General features: G+C 40.4%; 1 protein-coding gene and 1 long non-coding RNA gene across 13 annotated transcripts in view; one reads left to right on the forward strand and one right to left on the reverse strand.

The window, feature by feature from the left end:
- The window catches only part of TTC39B (tetratricopeptide repeat domain 39B), a 90803-nt gene that overhangs the window by 27059 nt on the left and 40611 nt on the right, over window positions 1-23133 (reverse strand). For 8 of the 12 annotated variants that reach the window (XM_027634617.1, XM_027634614.1, XM_027634616.1 and 5 more), the window contains one exon: window positions 5786-5890. In XM_027634617.1, coding sequence (XP_027490418.1) covers window positions 5786-5880 — 95 coding nt within the window. In that variant the 5' untranslated portion in view covers window positions 5881-5890. Of the gene's footprint in view, window positions 1-5785; window positions 5891-6650; window positions 6670-6703; window positions 6723-19533; window positions 19553-19836; window positions 20111-23133 lie in introns of those variants that run through there. The other 4 variants (XM_027634618.1, XM_027634620.1, XM_027634621.1 and 1 more) reach the window with 4 other exon arrangements.
- Window positions 8410-10148, forward strand: LOC113943186. Its single transcript, XR_003526224.1, has 3 exons — window positions 8410-8668; window positions 9319-9489; window positions 9578-10148. It is a non-coding gene; the product is annotated as an uncharacterized LOC113943186 (long non-coding RNA).

Here is a 23133-nt window from a genome sequence, read left to right on the forward strand (position 1 = left end):
AACAAGTACCACAAGGAACTCTTCAAGGGTAAATACTGCTCCAGTCTCTCGTGGGCAAGGTTCCAGACAGTACAGGAATGATGATACGTCTGATCCTCTTGAAGGGACCTCCAGGTCATACTCACAAGAAGAGCAGAATGAGTACCATGACCAGGACTAGGGGTGCCCTGCCTCTAGCCAGGTAGAGGAGAGGGACAATCGAGTCTATTGGACAGTGTGGATTCGGTGGCCTGGCACATCAGAGCCACAAAGATATAAGGCCTTAGTGGACACCGGCGCACAACGTACTTTAATGCCATCAAGATACGTAGGGGCAGAATCCATCTCCATTTCTGGGGTAACGGGGGGATCCCAACAGCTGAATGTACTGGAAGCTGAAGTGAGCCTGACTGGGAAGGAATGGCACAGACACCCCATCGTGACTGGCCCAGAGGCCCCGTGCATCCTTGGTATAGATTACCTGAGGAGTACAAAAGGACTTCATTGGGCTTTTGGTATAGCTACTGTGGAGACAGAGGAAATTAGACAGTTGAACACCTTGCCTGGTCTCTCAGAGGACCCCTCTGCTGTGGGACTGCTGAAGGTTGAAGAACAATTGGTACCGACAGCCACAGCAACAGTGCACCGTCAGCAATTCCGCACCGAGACTCTGTGACCCCTATACATAAGATGATCCGTGACCTGGAGACCCAGGGGGTGGTCAGCAAGACTTGCTCACCCTTTAATAGCCCTATATGGCCAGTGCGTAAGTCCAGCGGAGAGTGGAGGCTGACGGTGGATTACCGTGGACTCAATGAAGTCACACCACCCCTGAGTGCTGCTGTACCGGACATGCTGGAGCTCCAGTACAAGCTGGAGCCCAAGGCAGCCAAGTGGTACGCCACCATTGACATTGCAAATGCCTTTTTCTCCATTCTTTTGGCAGCAGAGTGCAGGCCACAATTTGCTTTCACTTGGAGAGGTGTGCAGTACACCTGGAATCGACTGCCTCAGGGGTGGAAACACAGTCCCAGCATTTGCCATGGACTGATCCAGACTGCACTGGAAAAGGGCGAGGCTCCAGAACATCTACAGTACATTGATGACATCATTGTTTGGGGGAACACAGTGGGGGAAGTCTTTGAGAAAGGAGAGAAGATAATCCAGATTCTCCTAAGAGCTGGTTTTGCCATTAAACGGAGTAAGGTCAAGGGACCTGCTCAGGAAATTCAGTTCCTAGGATTGAAGTGGCAAGATGGACGCTGCCTAATTCCAACGGAGGTGATTAACAAAATAGCAGCTATGTCCCCACCAACCAGCAAGAAGGAAACACAGGCTTTCCTAGGTGCTGTGGGCTTTTGGAGGATGCATATCCCCGAGTACAGTCAGATTGTAAGCCCTCTCTACCTTGTGACACGGAAGAAAAATGATTTCCAGTGGGGTCCTGAACAACAACAAGCCTTTGAACAAATTACACAGGAGATTGCCCATGCGGTAGCCCTTGGGCCAGTAAGGACAGGACAGGACGTGAAGAACGTGCTCTACGCTGCAGCCGGGAAGAATGACCTTTCCTGGAGCCTCTGGTAGAAGGTGCCTGGGGAGACCCGAGGACGACCGCTGGGATTCTGGAGTCGGGGATACAAAGGATCTGAAGCCAGCTATACACCAACTGAGAAAGAGATCCTGGCTGCTTATGAAGGAGTTCGAGCTGCCTCAGAAGTGATTGGCACCGAAGTGCAGCTCCTCCTGGCACCCCGACTGCCAGTGCTCGGCTGGATGTTCAAGGCAAGAGTTCCTTCTACACATCACGCCACCGATGCCACATGGAGTAAGTGGATCGCTCTGATCACACAGCGAACCCAGATAGGGAATCCTAATCGCCCTGGGATTCTGGAAATTATCACCAACTGGCCTGAAGGTGAGAGTTTCGGATTATCCTCTGAAGAAGAAGAGGAGCAGGTGACACGGGCTGAGGAGGCCCCACCATATGACAAGCTACCAGCAGATGAAAGGCAATATGCGCTCTTCACGGATGGCTCCTGTCGCATTGTAGGGACAAACCGAAAATGGAAGGTAGCTGTATGGAGTCCCACACGACGAGTTGCAGAAGCGACCGAAGGACAAGGCAGGTCAAGTCAGTTTGCAGAGCTTAAAGCCGTTCAGTTGGTTTTGGATATAGCTGAACGAGAGAAGTGGCCAAGACTCTATCTCTACACTGACTCATGGATGGTGGCCAATGCTCTGTGGGGATGGCTGGAGCGATGGAAAAAGGTCAACTGGCAGCGCCAAGGGAAACCCATCTGGGCGGTAGAGATGTGGCAGGACATCGCTGGCCGGGTAGAGAAGCTGAGTGTGAAGGTCGGTCATGTAGATGCTCATGTACGCAAGAAACAGGCTAATGAGGAGCATCGTAACAACGAGCAGGCGGACCGAGCTGCCAGGATTAAAGTCTCTCAGGTAGATCTGGATTGGCAGCACAAAGGAGAATTATTTCTGGCTCGATGGGCCCATGACGCCTCCGGTCACCAGGGGAGAGATGCAACATACAGATGGGCTTGTGACCGAGGGGTGGACTTAACCAAGGACATTGTCTCACAGGTCATCCATGACTGTGAGACATGTGCTGCCATCAAGCGGGCCAAGCAGGTAAAGCCTCTATGGTATGGTGGACGGTGGTCGAAGTACAGGTATGGGGAAGCCTGGCAAGTTGACTACACCATGCTCCCCCAAAACCCGCCAAGGCAAGTGCTTCGTACTGACCATGGTAGAAGGAAGTACTGGATGGCTGGAGACATATCCCGTGCCTCATGCCACTGCCCGGAATACCATCCTGGGCCTCGAAAAACAAGTCCTGTGGTGACACGGCACCCTGGAGAGAACTGAGTGTGATAATGGGACCCATTTCAAGAATGGCCTTGTAGACACCTGGGCCAAAGAGCACGGCATTGAGTGGGTGTATCATATCCCCTACCATGCACCAGTGGCTGGAAAAGTTGAGCGGTGTAACGGACTGCTGAAAACCACCCTGAAGGCACTGTGTAGGGAGACTCTCAAACACTGGGAGTTGCATTTAGCAAATGCCACCTGGTTGGTCAACACCTGAGGCTCCATCAATCGAGCTGGCCCTGCCCAATCAGAACCTTTGCATATGGTAGATGGAGATAAAGTCCCCGTGGTGCATATGAGAGGAATGTTAGGGAAGACTGTTTGGATTAGTCCCACCTCAAGCAAAGGCAAACCCATCCGAGGGATTGTTTTTGCTCAAGGACCTGGTTTCACCTGGTGGGTAATGCAAAAAGATGGGGAGACACATTGTATACCACAAGGGGACCTAATTTTGAGTGAGAATGGTCTGTAATGTTTCATTGTATATCTGTATATATATATATATATATAACTGTATATAGTTTTAAGGAGACATAGTTTTTAAGGGGGTTAATTTGGGCATGACATGGATGGCATAGAATAAGGGGTGGATAATGTCCTAGTTAGAACAGCTGGGACTGATTCATCACTGAATGGGGTAGCCCAAAACTGTATTCTATAGCCTTCCATGCCATTTCCCAGAAACTGTTGTCAATAGAGGCCTGTGAGGTGGGGGGATGTTCTTGTCCTCATGCCCTTTTATGGAATTCCCTACTCTGAGGGAAGGACTGAGCATCCTTTTATGGAATTCCCCACTCTGAGGGAGGGACTTAGCATTCCTGCCTGAGCTGGAGAATATATAAACCCAGAGTTTCAGAACCTTTTGACCACTCGTGGGATCCAGAGGAGGACTGCAGCTCACTGCTCTCAGCCAGACTGCAGCTCACCGCTCTCAGCTGGACTGAGACCACCGCCCTCGGCTGGGCTGCAATCACCATTTTTGGCTGGACTGCAGCAGCTCTTCCACCAGCAAAGTTTTTCCCCTCTCCCTTTGCTTTGGGCTCAGGGGGGGAGCCCAGGGACCACCGCTTTGTTTGTGCCCTGGGGTGCTGGGTTGCACATTTGGGCTTTGTGGGTTAGGGCCTGTTGTATTATTTTATTAAATTGTTATTCTGACTTGTAATCTCTCTTTTGAGTTGGGTTGGTTTCCCCTGCTGGTTAACTTTTAAACCAGCACAAACCTCCTCAGTCTCAACTTGTAGTGACTGACTCTTGTTTTACCATCTTATACTAGGGAGAATGGTGCCTCTGTCTTTGCAACTTCCCTTCAACAGATTCAGACCACTACTGGATTAATGGGCAAGTCTCCTTTTTTGTCAAACTAAAGCAAACCCTTCTGAATAAATCATTTGTTCTGGTCTTCTAGATAGGCTTCTAGTTCTTTGTTGGATGATCTCTAGTTTGCCTAACAGTTTTTCTTCCTTCTAAATCAAGGAGCCAACTACCAAATGTAGTTTTGAAGACAGAAATCCTAAGAAGAGTCAAGAAAGATGACCTTTGGGCTAAGTCTGTATTTCTCAAAACTATCAACACTTATCCTAAAATTTTTACATTATTTAAGGACTTAAGTTTAACTTTCAATAAAAGGCTATTTTTCAATAAAACAATCAGGCTTTTTTTTTAATAGGCAACTTTTTTTGTTTTTTGCAATAGGTCATCATTTGCAATGTGCTATATAATAAGCTCAAAGTTTATTAGCAAACATCAACTACAAACAAACAATTTGCTGTACATAAAAACACCATGACAAAATAAGGGGTTTTTTTTGTTTTACAATGCAAAATGAAATATAAATCAAATGCACAAAAAACATTTGGGCAATATGTGTGTGCGTGTGTTTAGCAATACGCTCATGCACAATCCTTTCAGGTAGAACTTATTATTTTGCAATATCACCTAAAAATAGTTTTAGCATACACACAAGTGCAGGTGGGCCTTCTCAAAGTATTTCTCTATTTCAAATAACACTATACAATGCTCAGAGAAGAGAGTTGGAGAGTAAGTATAGCTAATTTTAAAAGCCCTCCATACTACTAAAGTATGAGAGCTCTCCATACTACTAAAAGTAAACACTTGATAACTCTGTCATCCTTCTGAAGTTTCATTTAATGGTGTTCTTGAACTCGTCCATATAACACCAACCCATCACTCTTAATCCATTCTTACTAGCACTAAACTGCAGAGGAGGAACCTTACCTCGCTCTAGTAACACAGGCTACAGATCCCTCTTGCCAAAACATCCCTCAATATCATACGCATCTTTGAGACACAGGTAAGAGAAGAATAGTGAATGGGATTCAGATCCCAGTCCTGAAGATCAGCCACCCAGACTGCCTCCCCACAAAGTCACAGATAAGCTAGACTTGCCCTGTGAACCTCTCCGTATTCTTTAATTCCTTACATCTGCACTGCCATGCTTTTCTTCTCAGTGGAGGAAAGGAAACAGGAAAACAAGTAGAATTAGTCAGAAGATCAAAAGATGTGCTTTAAATGTGTGATTCAAGCGTAATATAAAAAACAACAAAAAGAGTATTCTGGAGTTTTGTTCCAGATTTTCCCTCTTGTCAAAAGCAGTTCCACTGTACAATTTTCTAATCAAAGATACATTGGATAAGGTCTTGCTTCCCTGCTTTCCCCCTTCGCATGAGGAAAGACAGTTTGAATGATTAACAGAACAATTCAGTGGTTCATCAACAGGTTTTGAGATGGCCTTAGGGAGACAACCACACTGCTAAAACCCCAATATATGGATAAATGCTTTTGGACAAAAGGGAATAAATGAAAACCATTATCGTCAGAGGCCTTAAATAATCTTCAGGTACTAGATAGCATACTTTACGCTATCTGTTTACAGTAACTTCAGCAAAAAACAGGACCTCACCATGGACGAAGTAGTTCCAGTGCTTCGGAGAACTTATTGTTTAGAAATAAGTTCAGTGCCATTGAACATTCTTCCAGAGCACACTTGAGATCCATCTTGGACGCCCTAAAAAAGATTCTTAGTTTACTCAAACTGTACATATAAACACAAAATGAAAACACAGCTTTTCCTTATATAACATTGAAGGTCTTTTATAGCAATTTTATTGTTTTCAGAATATACCTTTTCAAAAACAGTTTATATGCTTAACACTTTATCCATGCTACACAAGTGTGCCCCCTTTACTTATTTAAGTGACGTTTATGGCTTAGCTCTTCTTTTCTTACTAGACCAATTCTCAAAACTTATCACTGTGCCCAAGCTCTCAATTCTCCCCATCAATACAAACACTGTTTAGACTCTATATTCATATCTGAATCTCAAAGAGGTGACAAAATATTTTCACCCAAAAAAGTATTAAACAGATGCTCCCTCTGCAAACAGCTATGCTAAAAATAGTCCTGTCAGAAGTCTGTAGCTATGCCAAAAGCCTTTGTTCTTCCTAATTCACTACAAGTAAAATCACTTGCACTTGCTTAAGTGGAAGTCATCTTAACAAAACTCCTTCTTTGGTCAGTTTTGCCTGAAAGACTCAGGAGCATTCAAAAATTGCTCCATGGGCAGACGTAGGGACAAACTGGACAAAAATGGTAGTGACTAACAGCTAGAAGCTACACAGCCATCAATATGCACAGCTGGAGCTGGAAAAGATAATCTCTCTACAGCTTTAAAACAGGTTTAAACTTGATAATGGGCTTTATCCAAGTCAGGTTAAGCAGTGGTAAGCAACAGATCTTGTCAATGAGATAAATATTTAAGAACTAACCAGAAGAGAAGAACTCAGAAGGAGGAATTTAAGAAGAGTGTGATAGTTTTCACCCTAGGCCTCCCTGGAGATGAGCTTGTAACCAGGAAGGAACTAGGAAGGTGACCCAGGAAGTATTCCATGCTATTCCTTTACGTAACTTGGGTTATAAGTAAGGCATAGATAAGAGAGCTCGCTCTCTTCCTTTTCAGTGAGGTTCGAGAACAGTGGGTCCCTGTCTCAGTCTCGCTTATCTGGAGCTGAGGCCTACAGTGACTGCTGTTATCTGCCACGCGTGAGGGGAGAGTGCTGGGCCGTGTCCAGCTTCTCTCAAGGGAAGTGGTGAGATTTTGCAGTTCTTTATTTTGCTGGTTACCAGATTTTTAGATTGTGCATACCTGTTTTGCTTCTGTCCCTTTCCATCCTTTTTTTGTCCTTTTTTCCCTTTTCCCTTCCCCTCTTCCCTTTTACGAAGCTATTTGGGGTTTCTGGGGTTTAAGGTATATAGTATTCTCACTGTTTATATCTGTTTTATATGTAAAATATATATTTTTGCTATAGCTTTGGCTGTTTGGGTTTTCTTTTTTTTTTTCTTCCCTCTTTGGGAAACAGGCTCTGTTGTCGAGTTCAGAGACTTGGCGGGAAGCCAGCTCGAAACTTGCACAAAGAGACACAACAGAGGAGTGCAGCTGCTCTTAATCTAACTGTAACACACACACACACACACACACACACAAAACAAACAAAGAAAAATGTGCACATAACAATATGACTGGACAGGCGGGTTTTTTTACTCTCCAAAGAATAGTGTTAAGAAATTTAATAAAAATATTTTTAACAACTAAAAGTTTTAGAAAACACTCAGTTTTATTAGCTAATTTTATGAATATCATCTGCTAACAAATAATTTTCAAATAACTAATTTTAGCTAGATTTAAAGTCTGGGGTTTTTTTCTAGTACACAAGTAAGGATCTGACTTATTCTGTCAATAACACATCATCACTACCACTGTGTATTCCCATGCTTCTGTAATCTTTTTCCAGATTTGTGTTTTAGGAAGCTGTTTTACTTAGTCTGTGCCTGGTTAAATTACACATTCCATTTGCTCTGCCTTTTCCGATAGGAAGAATGTGTTAGCTGCCTTCCATTTCTCAAGAAGAGGAGGAAAAAAAGAGTGGGGGAGAGGGTGATATCTACTAGACAGCAAGAATGAATTTTTACTCTTTCATACTTGCACACTACAGCTGTTTTGTTACTAGCATCAAGGCAGTACCCTGTTTCAAGTGTCTTCCCATACAAATGCCAGAGGTCATATTAAAGTACGTGGAATCTTCAAAATTACAGAGGACAGATGGACCTTCTGGTCCTCCCCCTGTTACAGCATGTTTATTAGTTTTGTTGTGGGCCAAGAATTCTTGTCAGCTATAGGAACAGAAAAACTCAATGAAAGGCTGTGGGTGAACGGCAGGATTATGAGACCCGGAAAGAACAGCTTTAGAAACAGGCCCATTACAGCGGCAGCTTCCTGGGACCGAGCAAAGCAGAAAAACAACTATTTGCGTTTTTATTGTATGGGTTTTCCCTGAGTTATGCACTTCCCCTGGTCCATGTGGCCCCTCCATCGGAACCATGTGGTCTCCCCCTCCCCCGATCATGAATCTTGTTGTGCCCACCTCTCCCCAAATCCCTGTCTCGGTTACTGGAATGAGGTCCTCCTGTACCTCCCATTGATCACTGGGCTCTCAAGCCACTCCCCTCCCCCCATACCTCGATCCAATCACAGTCCTCCTTCTTGCCCTCCCCCCGAACCCATATGAACCGCACGAGTTTAAGATTAAAGGTCCTTTCTGCCACGGAACACCCGGGGAAGCTTGGTCTCTGTTTCCTCCTGCCAAAGGGGGACAGCGCGGCCGAGCTCCACTCTGGGAAAACCAGCAGAGAGTCCGCAACCAGATCCGTTAAAAGGCAGTGATCTGCTATACACAGTATGGAGAATTAAGAATAGTCATCTGAAGTAAGGGAGGGAAGCGAATGGTAAGTGAGACATGTATAACCACACAGTTCATAAAATACTCTGGGGGAAGGTAGATCATTCATAACCACAGTTAAATTAACAGTTGATGACTGCTTTATATATTTAGTTAAAAGGTATTTGTGTTAGGCCTAGAAAGAGTAAGAAAGTTTCCTACTGTTTCATGTGAGAAGTAACAGCATATAAATATATTAAAGTATTTACAGAACCCCCCCACTGTAGCAGTTTCTGAATGCAAGGATCAAGGTGCAAGGGCAATGTCTTGTTTCCAACTGCTTGGCTGGGTCTCATTGTAGGCCCAGAAACACATTTCCTGTACTCGTATGCTGTAAATTTGCACACTTCCTATCCCGCAATCAGAAACTGCTGGAACTTCCTCTGGAAGGAAAATCTAATCTTTATTTTGTATAACACAGCCATGGAGATGCTGGCTTTTCAGGTCTAAGTGAGGAGTGTTTGCCATCAGGCTCCCAAATGCCATCATACTCCCAGCTCTACCATCAACACCGTCACATATCAATATTTGTAAAATGATTCCATAAACAAGGCTCTTTAAACAACCTGGTACTATGTCAAAACTACGTTTTCCTACTTAAATGGGTAAGCAGCTGATCTCTTCAGCACTTGGTTGTCATGTTTTTTTTCCTGTATTACAGACTAGTTCCCCTGAGGCTGACTTTATGTGTGACCAAAGCCTGCAGACAATTCAAACAGTATTCCTTAAGTTGATATATGTCCTGTTCTATACATTAAGCAAGTTTATGAAGTTATTCTGCCACTTCAGATATAAAACTTGGGAAGTTAGCTTTCTCACACTGTTATTTCTGGTAAGTGAATCATATTCTCTATCAGAGTGTTGCATTCTGTTTCATTACTCTTCACATATATTTTCTACTGTTTTCCTACATCCTGCAGCAGAGGAAGATAACCAAAAGGATTCACTCCAACTCAGATTCATAATTTGATACCACAACAGTCAGAAAAAAGGAGCACACTGACTCAGAAGGAACTTGGCTATCTTCGCTGGCATTTCTACACAGAGGCTCAGAAAAAGCACATTTTCTCCTCTACTCCCAAAACATCACAAACCAATTTCTACAGCAAGTTACCAGACTGATGAACAGTTCAGCAAGTAATGCTGACTCACATTGTTTTCCTTCTAACTCAGTATTATATAGGTAATCTTATTTTTTCCCCTACATCCACATACAGTTTTCCTAGAACTGACAGAAGCTTTACACATTTTATCACATCAGATAAGCATATTCTTTAATTTACCTCACAGCAGATTAAATTAACACTACTTCAGTGATATTACTACAGATTTTACAGCTACTAGCATGGTTTAATCCCAGTCATCAACCAAGTCCCACACAGCCGCTCACTCACTTGCCCACCAGCAGGATCAGGGAGAGAACTGGAAGAGTAAAAGCTGGAAAACTCTTGGGTTGAAATAAAGACAGGGAAAGCAAAAGCCATACACACAAGGAAAGCAAAACAAGGAATTAATTCACTGCTTCCCATGGGCAGGCAGGTGTTCAGCCATCCCCAGGAGAGCAGGGCCCCATCACATGTAATGATCACTTGGGAAAACAAACACCATCACTCAAAATGTGCTCCCTCTTCCTTCTTCTTCTCCCCATTTTACGTACTGTATGATGTCATATAGTACAGAATATCCCTTTGGTCAATTTGGGTCACCTGTCCCAGCTGTGTCTCCTCCCAGCCTCCCATACCCTTCCAGACCCCTGGCCAGCGTGGCAGTACAAAAAGAAAAGGCCTTGGCTCTGTGTAAGCTCTGCTCAGCAATAACAAAAACATCTCTATATTATCAACCCTGTGTTCAGCACAAATCTAAAGCACAGGCCCACACAAGCTACTGTGAAGAAAATTAACTCTACCCCAGCCAAAAGTAGCAAAATACTGCTAACTTCTAGGAAAAAAAAAAGGAATGGAAAATGTGCTATATTGGGTGTTATGCAAAGAGAATAATGTCACATTACAAGGAGACACTGTGTTACTGTCAAGGTACTAAGGATACTTTTTCCCAACACACAGTGTTTCTTATCTTCTCACTTCTATTTTAAATATGTTTTATGAAAAAAAGAGTTAATGTTCAGAATTTTAGCAATAGTTTGTGTATCTTGAGCTTGGTGCTCATGAAACTGTTCCAATACAGTGGAGATATACTGTCCATATGCAAGTTCTTCACAGCTTCAGTAGGTTCTTCTAATCAACTACTTGGAGCTGCAATGGAAACACAGCATAAGAATGCTGATTTGAAAACCCTGAGACGTATTGGAATACTCACTATTAAGATGACAATCCTCGGGATGTACAGAGAGCAAAACCACCCATAATTTAAAATGTTAATGCAGATTATAGTTTAAGTCACTTTCCTCCTCCTTCCCCCCCGATTAATTAAAAGGGAGCATAACTATTAGCCTAAACCAAGTGAAAAGTCACTGCATTAGTATTTAAAAGTTATTCAAACATGTAATGACTTAGACAACATCATCTATCTCTCCACACCAGGCCTCAGTGTAAAAGCATTCCTGAATAGCCATTATATAGCTAAAGTTACACATTAACTTGATGCATGCCACTGTCTTTGTATCCACAGAAGATTTAGTAAGCTTTTAACAATCATTCCAGGTGGAATGATTTACCAACTTTTCTCTTGAGAAAAGGGATTCAGGAGCTAGAAATGGGAGAATTGCAGAAAAAAATCACCTTTAATCCAACACTTTCACATTTTAAATCACATATTGAGTTCTATATCACTTTATTAACATCAGCTGGACCTAATGTTCCAGCAACACTCTGCATGAATAGGGGTTGCAGAATTTAGTTTTTAAACTTCTAAAACCTTCTGTCAGCTCTTTACAACATAGGAAGAATAATCAGCCTTATGTCATGAACAAAATTTAATTGCCAGCAAATTGGTTTTGTTCAGCTACTGGTCTTATTAACTGAAGTCTCACCGGGCTACTGATATTGAAAATACTTGTAGTTATCAGTGGGAGCAAAGCAAAACTTCAAAGAATAAAGACCACAAAAACATGAAATTAGCAAAAATAATTCAATTTTATGCTAATCATATTAAGACAGAAATCTGATACAAACAAAAGGAGTGAAAATAAGGTCTTCTAAAAAATTCAGGGTATACAAAGAGGATGCTATCTTGATTATAAGTATCAAGAAAACCAGATGCATTACAATTAAGACAACACTTTCTCAAGGCATAAATACTTCAGCAAACAAATGACCCTTAACATTTACAGAGGCTTCGTCAGAAAAATCTTATAGAGGCATTTGTTTCCATAAACTCAAATAAAACCCATCCTGTGTGTGAATTACAGTATCAACAGCTAGGGCAGAAACTACCATCCGTAGCACTCTACTTGAGCAACATATATGCATGCATCTGCTAGAGTATTTACTGCCAACTTAATGATAACAAAACAGCTTTAAAATGGATTGCTCTCAGTTGGTTCTTGTCTTCTGCAAAAAGTCAAATAGTCCTCATACGCTGTCAAAATCTGATACTGTCGCTATTCAGAATGTTTCTATACTTTCTGAAGTGGATCTTTCCCTCTGCAGCAATGAATCAGAAAACTCAGGTTTGAACTCTTTATGTTTTACCTTGTCAAAAAGAGTAACCATCTTGTCATGAGTCTTAAACAGCAATGACATGAACTCTTAATGACAAATAACAGCCAATCCTCACTAGAATAGTTCCATTTTCTTGGCTAGAAGGCTCTGGATATTTTTGAACACTGCTCTACTTAAAGTGTACTGATCCCTTGTAATGTCCAAGAACAGCAATAATTTTAAAGCTTTTTAGCTGACAGGGTCTGTCTTCTCCTCTTTCCATTATCCAGGGGACTACTGTGAGACACACTGTGGCATGAAGCTCTGTGCTGACATGTACTACCTTGCATGCTTCGCCTAAAATAAACTCAAGCCTTCAACAGAAGCCTGTGAAGGCTGGAACCCACTGTCTTCCTGGAGGACTTTCTCCCAGTCAAGATCAAAAGATGTACTAAAACTGCAGTATCAAAGGTCACAGTTTACAGCTTACAGAGATGTCACTAAATATTCATGTTCACATCTTGCATGGCTTTACATGCCAAAATGTGCTTGATGTTCTCTTGGCTGGCTTTAATATATAGCAAAGATCCAAAACACTTGAAAAACTGTCACCACCACATCACCAATCATTTGTTAAACTCAAGTGATCCAGATCCTTTGTGTTACTTCAGCAAAGGACTTTGTAGCTGGCATCCTTCTTTTTGCTGTGTTTTAAATTTAAACTATGCATATTGGGTCTGGTTGAGCTGGAGTTTATTTCCCCATAGCAGTCCTCACAGTGCTGTGCTTTGCACTGGTAGCTCGAAGGGTGTTGGTAACACACCAGTGTTTTGGCTACTGCTGAGCACAGCATCAGTAATGTAATATTCCTTCCCCAATCAAGGACAAGATTCTGGGAGGGGGTACAAGCAGGCCAGCTGACCCAAACTAACCTAAGGGATATTCCACAGCACATGATGTCAATTCAGATATAAAAGCTAAGGAAAGGAGCAGGAAGTGAGGGGCATTCATTGTCTCCAATGGCTAAGGAACCATTATGCATGCTGAAGCCCTGCTTCTCAGAGGCAGAGGGTCATCACTGCTGATGGGAAGTAGAGAATAAACTTAGGGTTTTTTGCTTCGCTTTTGCATCCTCAAGCTTTTGCTTTAATAAACTGCCTTATCCCAACCCACAAGTTGTTTTCCATCTTACTCTCTCCCCTGTCCAGCTGGGAAAGTGATAGAGTGCCTGGGTGGGCACCTGGCATCCAGCCAAGGTCAACCCACCACACTATGCCTCAAATTAGAAGTGTATTGCTAGAACAGGGATACTATCTTCCTTAATTCTGCAATATTTAAAAATTATTGAGAACAAGGAAATTGTTAATGAGCAGGTTCTTCGCTGTTGATCCCTGACAGTCATCAAATATTCAAACATTAGAAGTCCTGTAGTAGTCTATTACTACTTCTGTCTCTTCAGTCTTAGTGAAATGGAAACAGTTATCCTTTACTATGATAAAGACACTTCCTTTCTGCCTAACTCTATAAAATAACTATAAAAATCTTTAAAAAAATAGAGGGCTAGGCCTGGAGTCAACAAGGCTGCAACCATGCAGAGCACATGGCAGGGAAAGCCGTGTGTCTGGGCTGTCAATAAGGTCCACCTGATGGTCTGCCCACATTGCACCCTCTGGAGCCTCCAATTGGTGGTGGCACCCCTCACTTTGGCTGGGGGGGACAGTGAGTGGCAGTGAGCCAAAGGTCCCATCTAGGGGAAGTGGTCAAAGTCTATAAACAAACACCCACATGGTCTCCATCTGCCCTTGCCCTCTGCCCTCCTGATCTGTCAAGATGTGACCTCCAGAGTGTTAAATATGTCTTTCTCCTCTCTTTCTCTCTTTATTCTTTCTTTTAATCACTCTTCCTTTACTCCTGTGGGCAACTTAAACACCTATTTCCTGTATTCACTTAAGTTATGGGTTTTTCACTTAAGTTGTATGGAGTTTGTGTTTGCTGGGTGTAACAAACGTTTCCTCACTACAGCAATGCTTGCTAGTCTCAGTAATCCATTGTAATGCTTTTGAGAAGTTGTATGTTATTTCTGCAAAATCCTTTTTGCCAAAATGCCTACTTTCTCACCAAATTAAAAGAAATCTCTTAGAGAAAAATGTGTCATTTTTCTCTGGATGTGAACTCGAGGTATCAAAGAATCAAAGACTTTGCAAGGATTCGTGTGGGTGAAATCTCTCAAAGTCTAAAATGAAAGTGTACAACTGGTAAAAGCGTGGAACTTCTGGACCGGGGCGAAACAGTATCTTATCCCTCTCACCCATCACTTATATATGAGCCAACAGTAATACTTCACTTTTCTGCTTAGTGCTGTGCCAAAATTTAATTTGAATCATTTCATAAGGGACAATGCTATCTGCTATCATTTTTATCAATTATTTGCACAGAAACTAAGTTGCAACACAAATCATCAAACAAAAGCTGAGATACTTTGTAGGAGTACTACCTACCTACCACAGAGTAGCAGGTTGCACTAGTCCTCATGGCAAATGTCCACCAAGAGCATTATGACAGGAAGTAAAGGTCAAAATAAAATAAGCTTATTGCCAAATCCTACTGAGATAGTCTGTTAGGTCTATGTTTAATGCTCTAGATAGTTTAATGAAGGATGGCTGAAGGTAGTACAATCCGCAGACAGGACATGAACATACAGGAAATGTTCAAAAAGTAAAGAAAATAGCTTTCTAGTTGTGTGGAATTTTCTTCCTATTACAAGGGACTACTCTTAAACCACACAACTGGGAGACTCCTGTATGGTTTGAATTTAAGCAACTACAAGCAGAGATGCATGACCCTCAGAAACAATTTCTGTATAAAGTCTGAAACTTTCATGAAAGCAGAACATACATCATTCTGTGGGAGTACTGACCTATGTAAGAAACTGCACACACAACTCAACTCCACACTATGCTAGTGCTGGCACATCTTTCAGTATCTTGATGGATAGGTACAGGATACACCCTCTGAAAAAGCCAAGTGTGTCAGGAAAGCCTCCATGAGTCTGGATTTTATTCCTCTGCCTATATGCATGCTATGCATACCTTCCACCCGGAGAGCAATTCAGAAATGCAGAATCAAAGTCAGTAACCTTTCTCACATTTGGACCCTTCTTGCTGCTAACACATTAAAGCATATTAAATCCTTGACATTAAAGCTATCTCAGTATTTTTAAATGGCCAGTCACATCCAGTTTATGAACAAAAAGGATTCTTAACATTTTTTGTTTGCTTAAAATGGTCAGGGAAAGATATAAGATCACATGATCAATATTTTTTTTCCTAATGCAAACAGAAAAGTTGTTGCAAACTTTTTTACCATTTCATCTAAAGCCCAGACTTCAACAACTCTTATAATCACACAACAGAAAAATCTTAAGCCATATGGCTAGGTGTTTGAAATTATTTCCAATTTATATAAATCAATTCCTATTCCAGGCTATTATTATCAATATAGAAAATCTAAAACCTTCAGCCATCTGATCAATATAGTAAATGATAACTTATTTTACCCATATAGTAAATCCACTAGTCATACCTCCGCAGCAAATTCTGCATTTATTATGTATACATCCCCTCTTTTGAGAAGCATGACTTTTAGGTAAGTAAAATATTTATGGTAAAGATTGAAAAAAAAATTCATGCTGATGCAAGACAGACTGTTCCCTTGAAGGTGCAGTGTCTTCCCTATTTCAGAACTTCACTAACACATCCTGTAGTCTGTATCCTAAACATTCATTTAAAGAAACCCAGTTGGCAGCAAAACTATCCAGTGCTGTGCTAACCAAATTTGCAAACAGGCAGAAATACTTTAAAGCTTACTATATTAGGATGCATTCAACATCAGGTAGATTAAAAAAAAAATCAGCAAGCAAACAAAAATAATTTAAAAACCCACAAACAAACAGAAAATGCACAACAGATGAACACATCCTAATAATGTTAATTTAGTTTAAATTATATCAGTCAACATTCTGGCAAAACCATCATGATAACACACTTATTTTCACTTATTCCTCTCTCAGGACTTCCTCTCACACTGTATTTAAGATCACATTCTATAGCAGAGAGAGGAAAACAGCATTGTTCGTATCTGAGCCCTTCCTGGGTACTAGCTTTCACTTGAATTTTTGAAGACACCTGTGACCCACAGGACTGGAAACTGCATAGGATGGAAACACCTCATGCTACAATTCAGTTCAGAGAGGTTGCACCTTCCTCCTCAACCCTATGTGGCTATGAGATAGCAGCATTTAGCCAGCTATTTGTAAATCTCTATGAGTGAATTCCTGTATTGTTGCCAGAATACCAAGGGATCTGCCTATACTATCCTTTGAATGATCAAGCCATACCACTAGGGTATTTTCCCTTTCTTTAATAGTGCTGGGGCTTTTGTTTCATTGTTTTGAGAGTTTTGTTTATTGTTGGGCTTGGTTTGGTTGTTTGGAATTTTTTAAATTAAATTATTTCCTCTTGCTTATCTTACAGCTGTGGCAGAAAAGCTGATGCAGAGCAAAAGGAAGAAACAATAGCTAGCTGATATTATACATTTGTATACATAAAGAGAAAGCATTGAAAACTATTTTTCAAAAGGTACACCTGTAGATACAGAATTGGAGCTCTCAGAAAAACAGGTAGTGAGAAGGGAAGAGGTAATTGAGTGAGAAAAAAATGAGGCAGTTGCCCCTCTTGCAAATCAAGCATTATTAAAATCATATGCACAAAAATGAGCTGAGAATGACTTCACAGTTTTAGCTCCACCTTAGCATTGTCAAGAAAGGTCAAACTGACAGCTTTTCAAAGACTACTGGAATTTCACTAAGAGAGTATTTTAACTGATCAGTCATTACACCTTACCAGGTATAATGTTACATGCAATATAACAACAAGGCAAGGCAGACAGATGGCAGATAAAGCTCTGTTACTTACAGACCAGAAGTCTGGGGGCAGGGGGAGATGCTAGTATTTTAGGAAAAGTGTTTGCCCTCCCTTCTTTTTTTTTAGAGATGGAAGTTCCAGTTTTAGCTCCTCTAAACAAAACAGATTTACCTAGAGGTGACAACTATTTTCTTTCAGGAGTTATTACTGCTCACAGAAGCAGAAATATTTGTAATACTGTCTTTTGACTGAAATGCATTAAAGACCCTCAAACACACTGAAAACCTTATATACAAACAAAAATTGGTTCTTAGAAGTCTTATCTGATCTTAAACTTTAAATGTCAAGATCATCACCTGTCAGGACACCATTAATGTTTCTTTTCTTTACATTCTGCATATAAGTCTTATTTGTGGTCTCAGACTTTGAGTGCCAGAAACCAGCCTAGCATCCACAGTGCTGCTTCGCTGGAATCTAGTAACAAAATACAAGAAAGTGATCAAGAGATTTATTTAGCTTCCAAACATTTCCATGACTAAGTGGTGATGAGATAAGGGAACTTTCCTAGTGGTCTGTCTTATTGAAAACACGGATTTTGCTTACCTACATATTTATTATCAATGCCATATTTGAACACCACAAGAAAATACTGATTGCTGTATCCTCACATATTATTACTACTCTGTAGATGGTACAAAACAACTGAATAAGCACAAACAAAGAAAATCTTGGCAAAGTTGATCACTGATCATCTGTCTGACCCTCAGGTACCAGAGGAAATAGCGTCAAGGCTAAGCTTATCTTGCTGGCTGACCATCACCCACCATTGCCAAGAGTCCACTACTCTAAAAAAAACCCAAAAAACCCACAGGCTATGTTTCTAGCCACTTTACTGTCTTATTTTTATTTTTAAATAAAAGAGACAAGAGCATTCCCAAATGTTTCAGTTTTGGATTGATCATTAACCAGATTCAGTAGACTAGTCAATTTATTGCAAGTTGGGTGATTTTATTGTCTGAAGGGAAAAGAAACACTGGCAGCTTTATCTGACACCAAGTTCTTAAGTTCAACAGCAAATTGCACTTCATGTGAACAGAAAGGGAGACTCAAATTTTCCATAAGGACTCAGTGATATTGTGACACATGACAACTACTTGGGTTCCTATTTACCCACCTGAATATACACATACACTTCATCTGATCGCTAAAGTGATTATAAAATAATCCTATTCAAGCATATCAAACTACTCCAGCATGAATTTGACACAGCACTGCAAAAATATATGAAAGCCTAAAAACTGTCAGCAAAACAATCAGATCACAGGTATTTAGAATTGACCCCAGTTTGACAGAGTGGGTAGAAAAAAAAAAATCAAAGAATCATCAGTGTTGATTTGCAGGTAGGAGAAAAATCTGCTTTACACTATTCTGTTCAACACTAATGGAAATACACAGCAGCATAAAAGATTATCAGATTTTTTAATAGAACTCAGTGGTTCGACAGTATTTTTAGATGTAAGTTTTAACACAAGATCTTTGCAGGTAAACTGTGAACTTACCGTGTTTAAATATTCCTTATCAGACTAATAGTTTATATCAAATAATCCAGCTGAGATCAATACGTGCAATACTGGGTACAAAAATGATCACCTGAATACGGCAGAGAGGAATACTGCCAAAGCTTAATATACAGCATGTAGATACAGAAAAATAGATGTTCACTATAAAAACAAAAATATAACTTAGATCTGTTCAACATTTTTCCTGGAAAGGAGGTCTAAGTAAGACATGCTGACACGAAAATACATTGAGAAAGATCCTCTTTGAAGAGCTAGCATGTACAAATAATAATGAAAGCTTACTGGCAGTTTTATATGAATCGAATAAAAATTTCACTTATGCTCCCATGGAAAAAAAGAAAAAATAAATCATGCTGCAAGTAGGACAACAAATCAGGCCAGATGTTTATGGGACTAACACTGCGTCACACAAATACTGGCTCAGATCCAAAGAGACAATTAGGACAGTGTGATCCTAGCAAGACGCTCTTTCTAAACTTCAAACTAATTTACTGGAATTTATTACACAGTGACTGTACAGCCCATGCTGGAGACATTCTGAAATTACTAAAGTCTCTAAAAGGACACTGCGTTATACTTAACATTTAGTACTTATAAAGCACAGCACTGTGTTCTACGAAATAAATGTGTAAGTAAAATATTATATAAGCTCAAATGGTTAAATCAGCACAGCTACCAAGAGCAGAGGACAGTCTATAAATAGAGAAAAAACCTTTAAGTCTGATACTGTCTTTAAATTACCACATTTTAAAGAACAGCACCCCAAAATACACACCTTGCAGTGTTCTACAACCTACAGCATCTGAGCTGATTAAGCACTGACATCAGCAGAGAAGCTTCTGCTCTCTAAAAGCATTGTTCACCACTGAAAAGGGTGGAAGAGAAACAATTACTTCATAATCCTATTGTGATTGGTTTTCCTTTATCGGTTTTCCTTTATCTTCAAGGAAATCCATCTGAAAAGGAAATGTTGTAGTTTGACATACCTGCCAAAGTAAATTTTCACAGATAAAATCCCATAAATCTTACTACCACATTTATGATTTTAGGGATTATTAGGCAGAGGTAATATACTTACAGGATTACTTCAGTTAACTTCAGGTAGGTAAATACAGTCTCTGTGCAAAAATAGGTGCTGCTTCTCTCACTCTGTCTTTTTCCACCATGCACACACAGAGAGGAAAAAAAAAAAAAAACAAACGAAGAAAAGCAATAAAGAGAAAACTGATTGCTTTATTTCTCAATATCCATGAGGTTTCTTTAATGAATTATCAAGCAAAACCAATAAAAGTTCACATGTTAGCAGCTGGGAACACAGGCGCTCTCCATAGCCGAATTCAAAAGAAATGTCAGTGAGTGGCAGCAGCTACAGTCAATGCTGGAAGCTGATGCCTCTGCGGGAAGAGGATGCTGGGAGATTCTCCCAATCTGTGCTGCAGCCTAATTCTAATCCATCACTCCTAACTGCAAGAAGAAAATGGGGACTTGAACACAAAGTGATTTATATTTGAAGACAAAAACGGAGTTACCTTAGTACTTCCTGAATATTAAAAAAAAAAGCCACAATAAAAGTCACACAGAAAAGGAAAAGTATACTAATGCAACTGCAGTAAAACTAGACCAAATATATGAGACTTGATAGCCAGCAGCACTTCAAAAAATAGCTAGCTCATGTTTGATTTTCATCATTTGGCAGTACTCAAATATATCAACACTTTTTTTTTAATTAACCCTTTGACATTTTTTCCCAAGAAACCCAAATTTTTAGCTAGAGTTCCAAGACCAAAACAAATCACCAGCACAGAGAGGCAGCTAATAAACAGTTCTCTTCACAAATATCAGCAGCAAAATGAAAAAGCAGGAGTGAGATGCAAAACAGCTGCAACAGAGATAGTTTCATCCCCTTGGTCTGATCTCTCTAGACAAGGTATTTTGAAAGCTCAGCACATGGGAGCTAAGCAGCAGAAAATTAAACTATGTCCTCCATCTTCAAACAGTATCCTTTAAAGCTGTACCACCTGGAGTAACAATACCTATTTCTAGCTATATTTACAGCTATGAACTGAGATTTACTCACAAAAATGTCTCAGAGAAATCCTTTAAAGCAGGTTTGCATTTACTTATTTCAGATGTGTGCTAAGTAGTAGTAGTAATAATACTTCAACCTATTTAAACAACTTACTTTTGAAAAAACATTCTTACTTGCAAAATACTAGGAAAGGGTTGCATAGTATTTCCTAAAACACCCAAGGAAACCTATGATCAAGTAAAAAAGGTTTTGCAAACCTTTCAAAGAGAAGAGATGGGCAGCTGGAATTTATGGACAGCAGCACCTTGAGAATCAGGATATTTCTACCTTCTCCATAAAACTGTGCCCAGTACTGTTGAAGACCAAAGAGTTCAGAGATATCCAAGTTCTCCACGATGTGACTTGGAAGCAGTGCTTATGTGTATTATCAGTTAATATTAGGGGCAGGGAAAGTCAAAGTGCCAGAATTTCTGTCATCTTGATGGTACATGAAAGGCAGAGGAGTCTAAATCAAGGTTGAACAGTCACATAAAAATTGACCCACTTCCCCTCCAAAACATACAGTGTTCTGTTCTTAACACAGCATAAGTTGCAGACAGTCCACATTTGATGGCTCAGAAAGTACCTTCCAGAAAAAGCTGAGTGAGTCAGGAGCACATTTCCACAAAACTGAAAAAAGCAGGTTTTCTGTCTGCAAATATCAACCAATGCTCAGATTTTCCCTGGATTGTCTTAAAAAAAAAAATGAACCAGTACCCACTCAAGACACCTTCCAACCTGATTGTTTCCCCAAATGCTCTGAGACAGCTTTTAATCATTGTGGGGGAGAAGGGAAGGCAGGGAGGACATGACACAACCAAACCAACAAAACATCACATTAGTAAAGACCAGAGAAGTTTTGTTTGCTTAATAGTTTAAAATAAAGAATGAGGCAAATCTGGTTTTCAATAATTTTTCCTAAAAGCAATCCTACTTTTCAACATGTGAACAAGTCATAGCCAGCAATTTATTGTTTTTCTTCATCAATGAATTAAAGCTCATCTTTCCATTTTCTTATTTAAAACATATTATGTAAATTTAATGCCATGTTGTTAATTTATTTGTAATGAAAGAGCAAGCCACAGGGCAGCGAAACAAATATTTAGACTCAATTAAGATACATTTCTTTTGGTGAACACGGGATAACAGAAAAAACAGGTTGTGGTATCTTTCTCTGCACCAGCCTTTGAGTAAAGGTTCGCAAGAGTATCAGGGCGTAGATAGGATGCAGAGTTTTGGGCAGTTCTCTGTTAAATGTCCCTGACTTGGTTTGTTTGGCTTTCATTTTTTCCTCTACCTCCTCTCCTGTTTTTTCCCTTCTTGCTTTCTATGAGCTATGGACACAGGTGGAATTGCACATTTCAAAGTCAACAGAAGATACCAACGTAAAAATTAACACAATGTGGCCTGAAGTCTTCTACTCAAATACAAACACAGAGAAATCTTAAACCACAGGCAAAAGGTGTGGTTGCAACAAAACCAGAAGTGTTAGGAATGACATAAATACTGTCCAATTAAAATCCTTTAAACTTAAAAAGTTTATAATCCTAGAACTGTGTGGGGTAGAAAAAGATTAGGGAAATAAGGATACTGTATCGCTACTGCAGTTCCAAATCTTGAGATGGACAATACTAAGTAGCTACTGTGTCATATTTTTATATTTATGTAGCTACGAAAATATTATCTGCTAGATACAAAAATTACCTTTACTGGACATTTTTTCCATTGACCTTGAAAGTCAAACATGAGAAAATAAAATCTGATCATTTAAATTGTCACTGCTGCTTCTCGCCATCTTCAGACAATTTCAGAATCTGAGTTTAAATTTAAGAAGACAAGAACCGTTCCTATAAGTTTTTGGCTCCCTGAACTGGGGTTGCAGTTGGCCAAAAAACTGGGAGCAATAAAAAGAGTTTTTTCAAATATATTAATGTCAATAGGCAGTATAGAAATATCACTGGCCTGTTACAGGATGAGGATGGTCACCTTACAAACAGACACAGAGACATGGCAGAGGTGTTCAATGATTTCTTTGCCTTGCTTTTCAACATGGATGATGGACCAAGGGGATCTCAGTGTCCTGAGCTGGAGGACCATGACTGCGAGAACAATCAGCTCCCAGTTGACCCTGATGGGATTCATCCAAGAATCCTCGAAGAGCTAACTGGTGTCATCACAAAACCTCTCTTGATGATTTTTGAGCCATCTTGAGAATCCGGAGAGGTCCCAGTTGATTGGAAGCTGATGAACATTGCCCTGATTTTCAAGAATAGCAAGGAGGAGGACCCCAGAAACTATAACTAAGTT

The sequence above is a fragment of the Corapipo altera genome, unplaced genomic scaffold, assembly GCF_003945725.1.
Source record: "Corapipo altera isolate COAL_440 unplaced genomic scaffold, ASM394572v1 61411, whole genome shotgun sequence".
Classification (NCBI taxonomy): Eukaryota; Metazoa; Chordata; class Aves; order Passeriformes; family Pipridae; genus Corapipo; species Corapipo altera.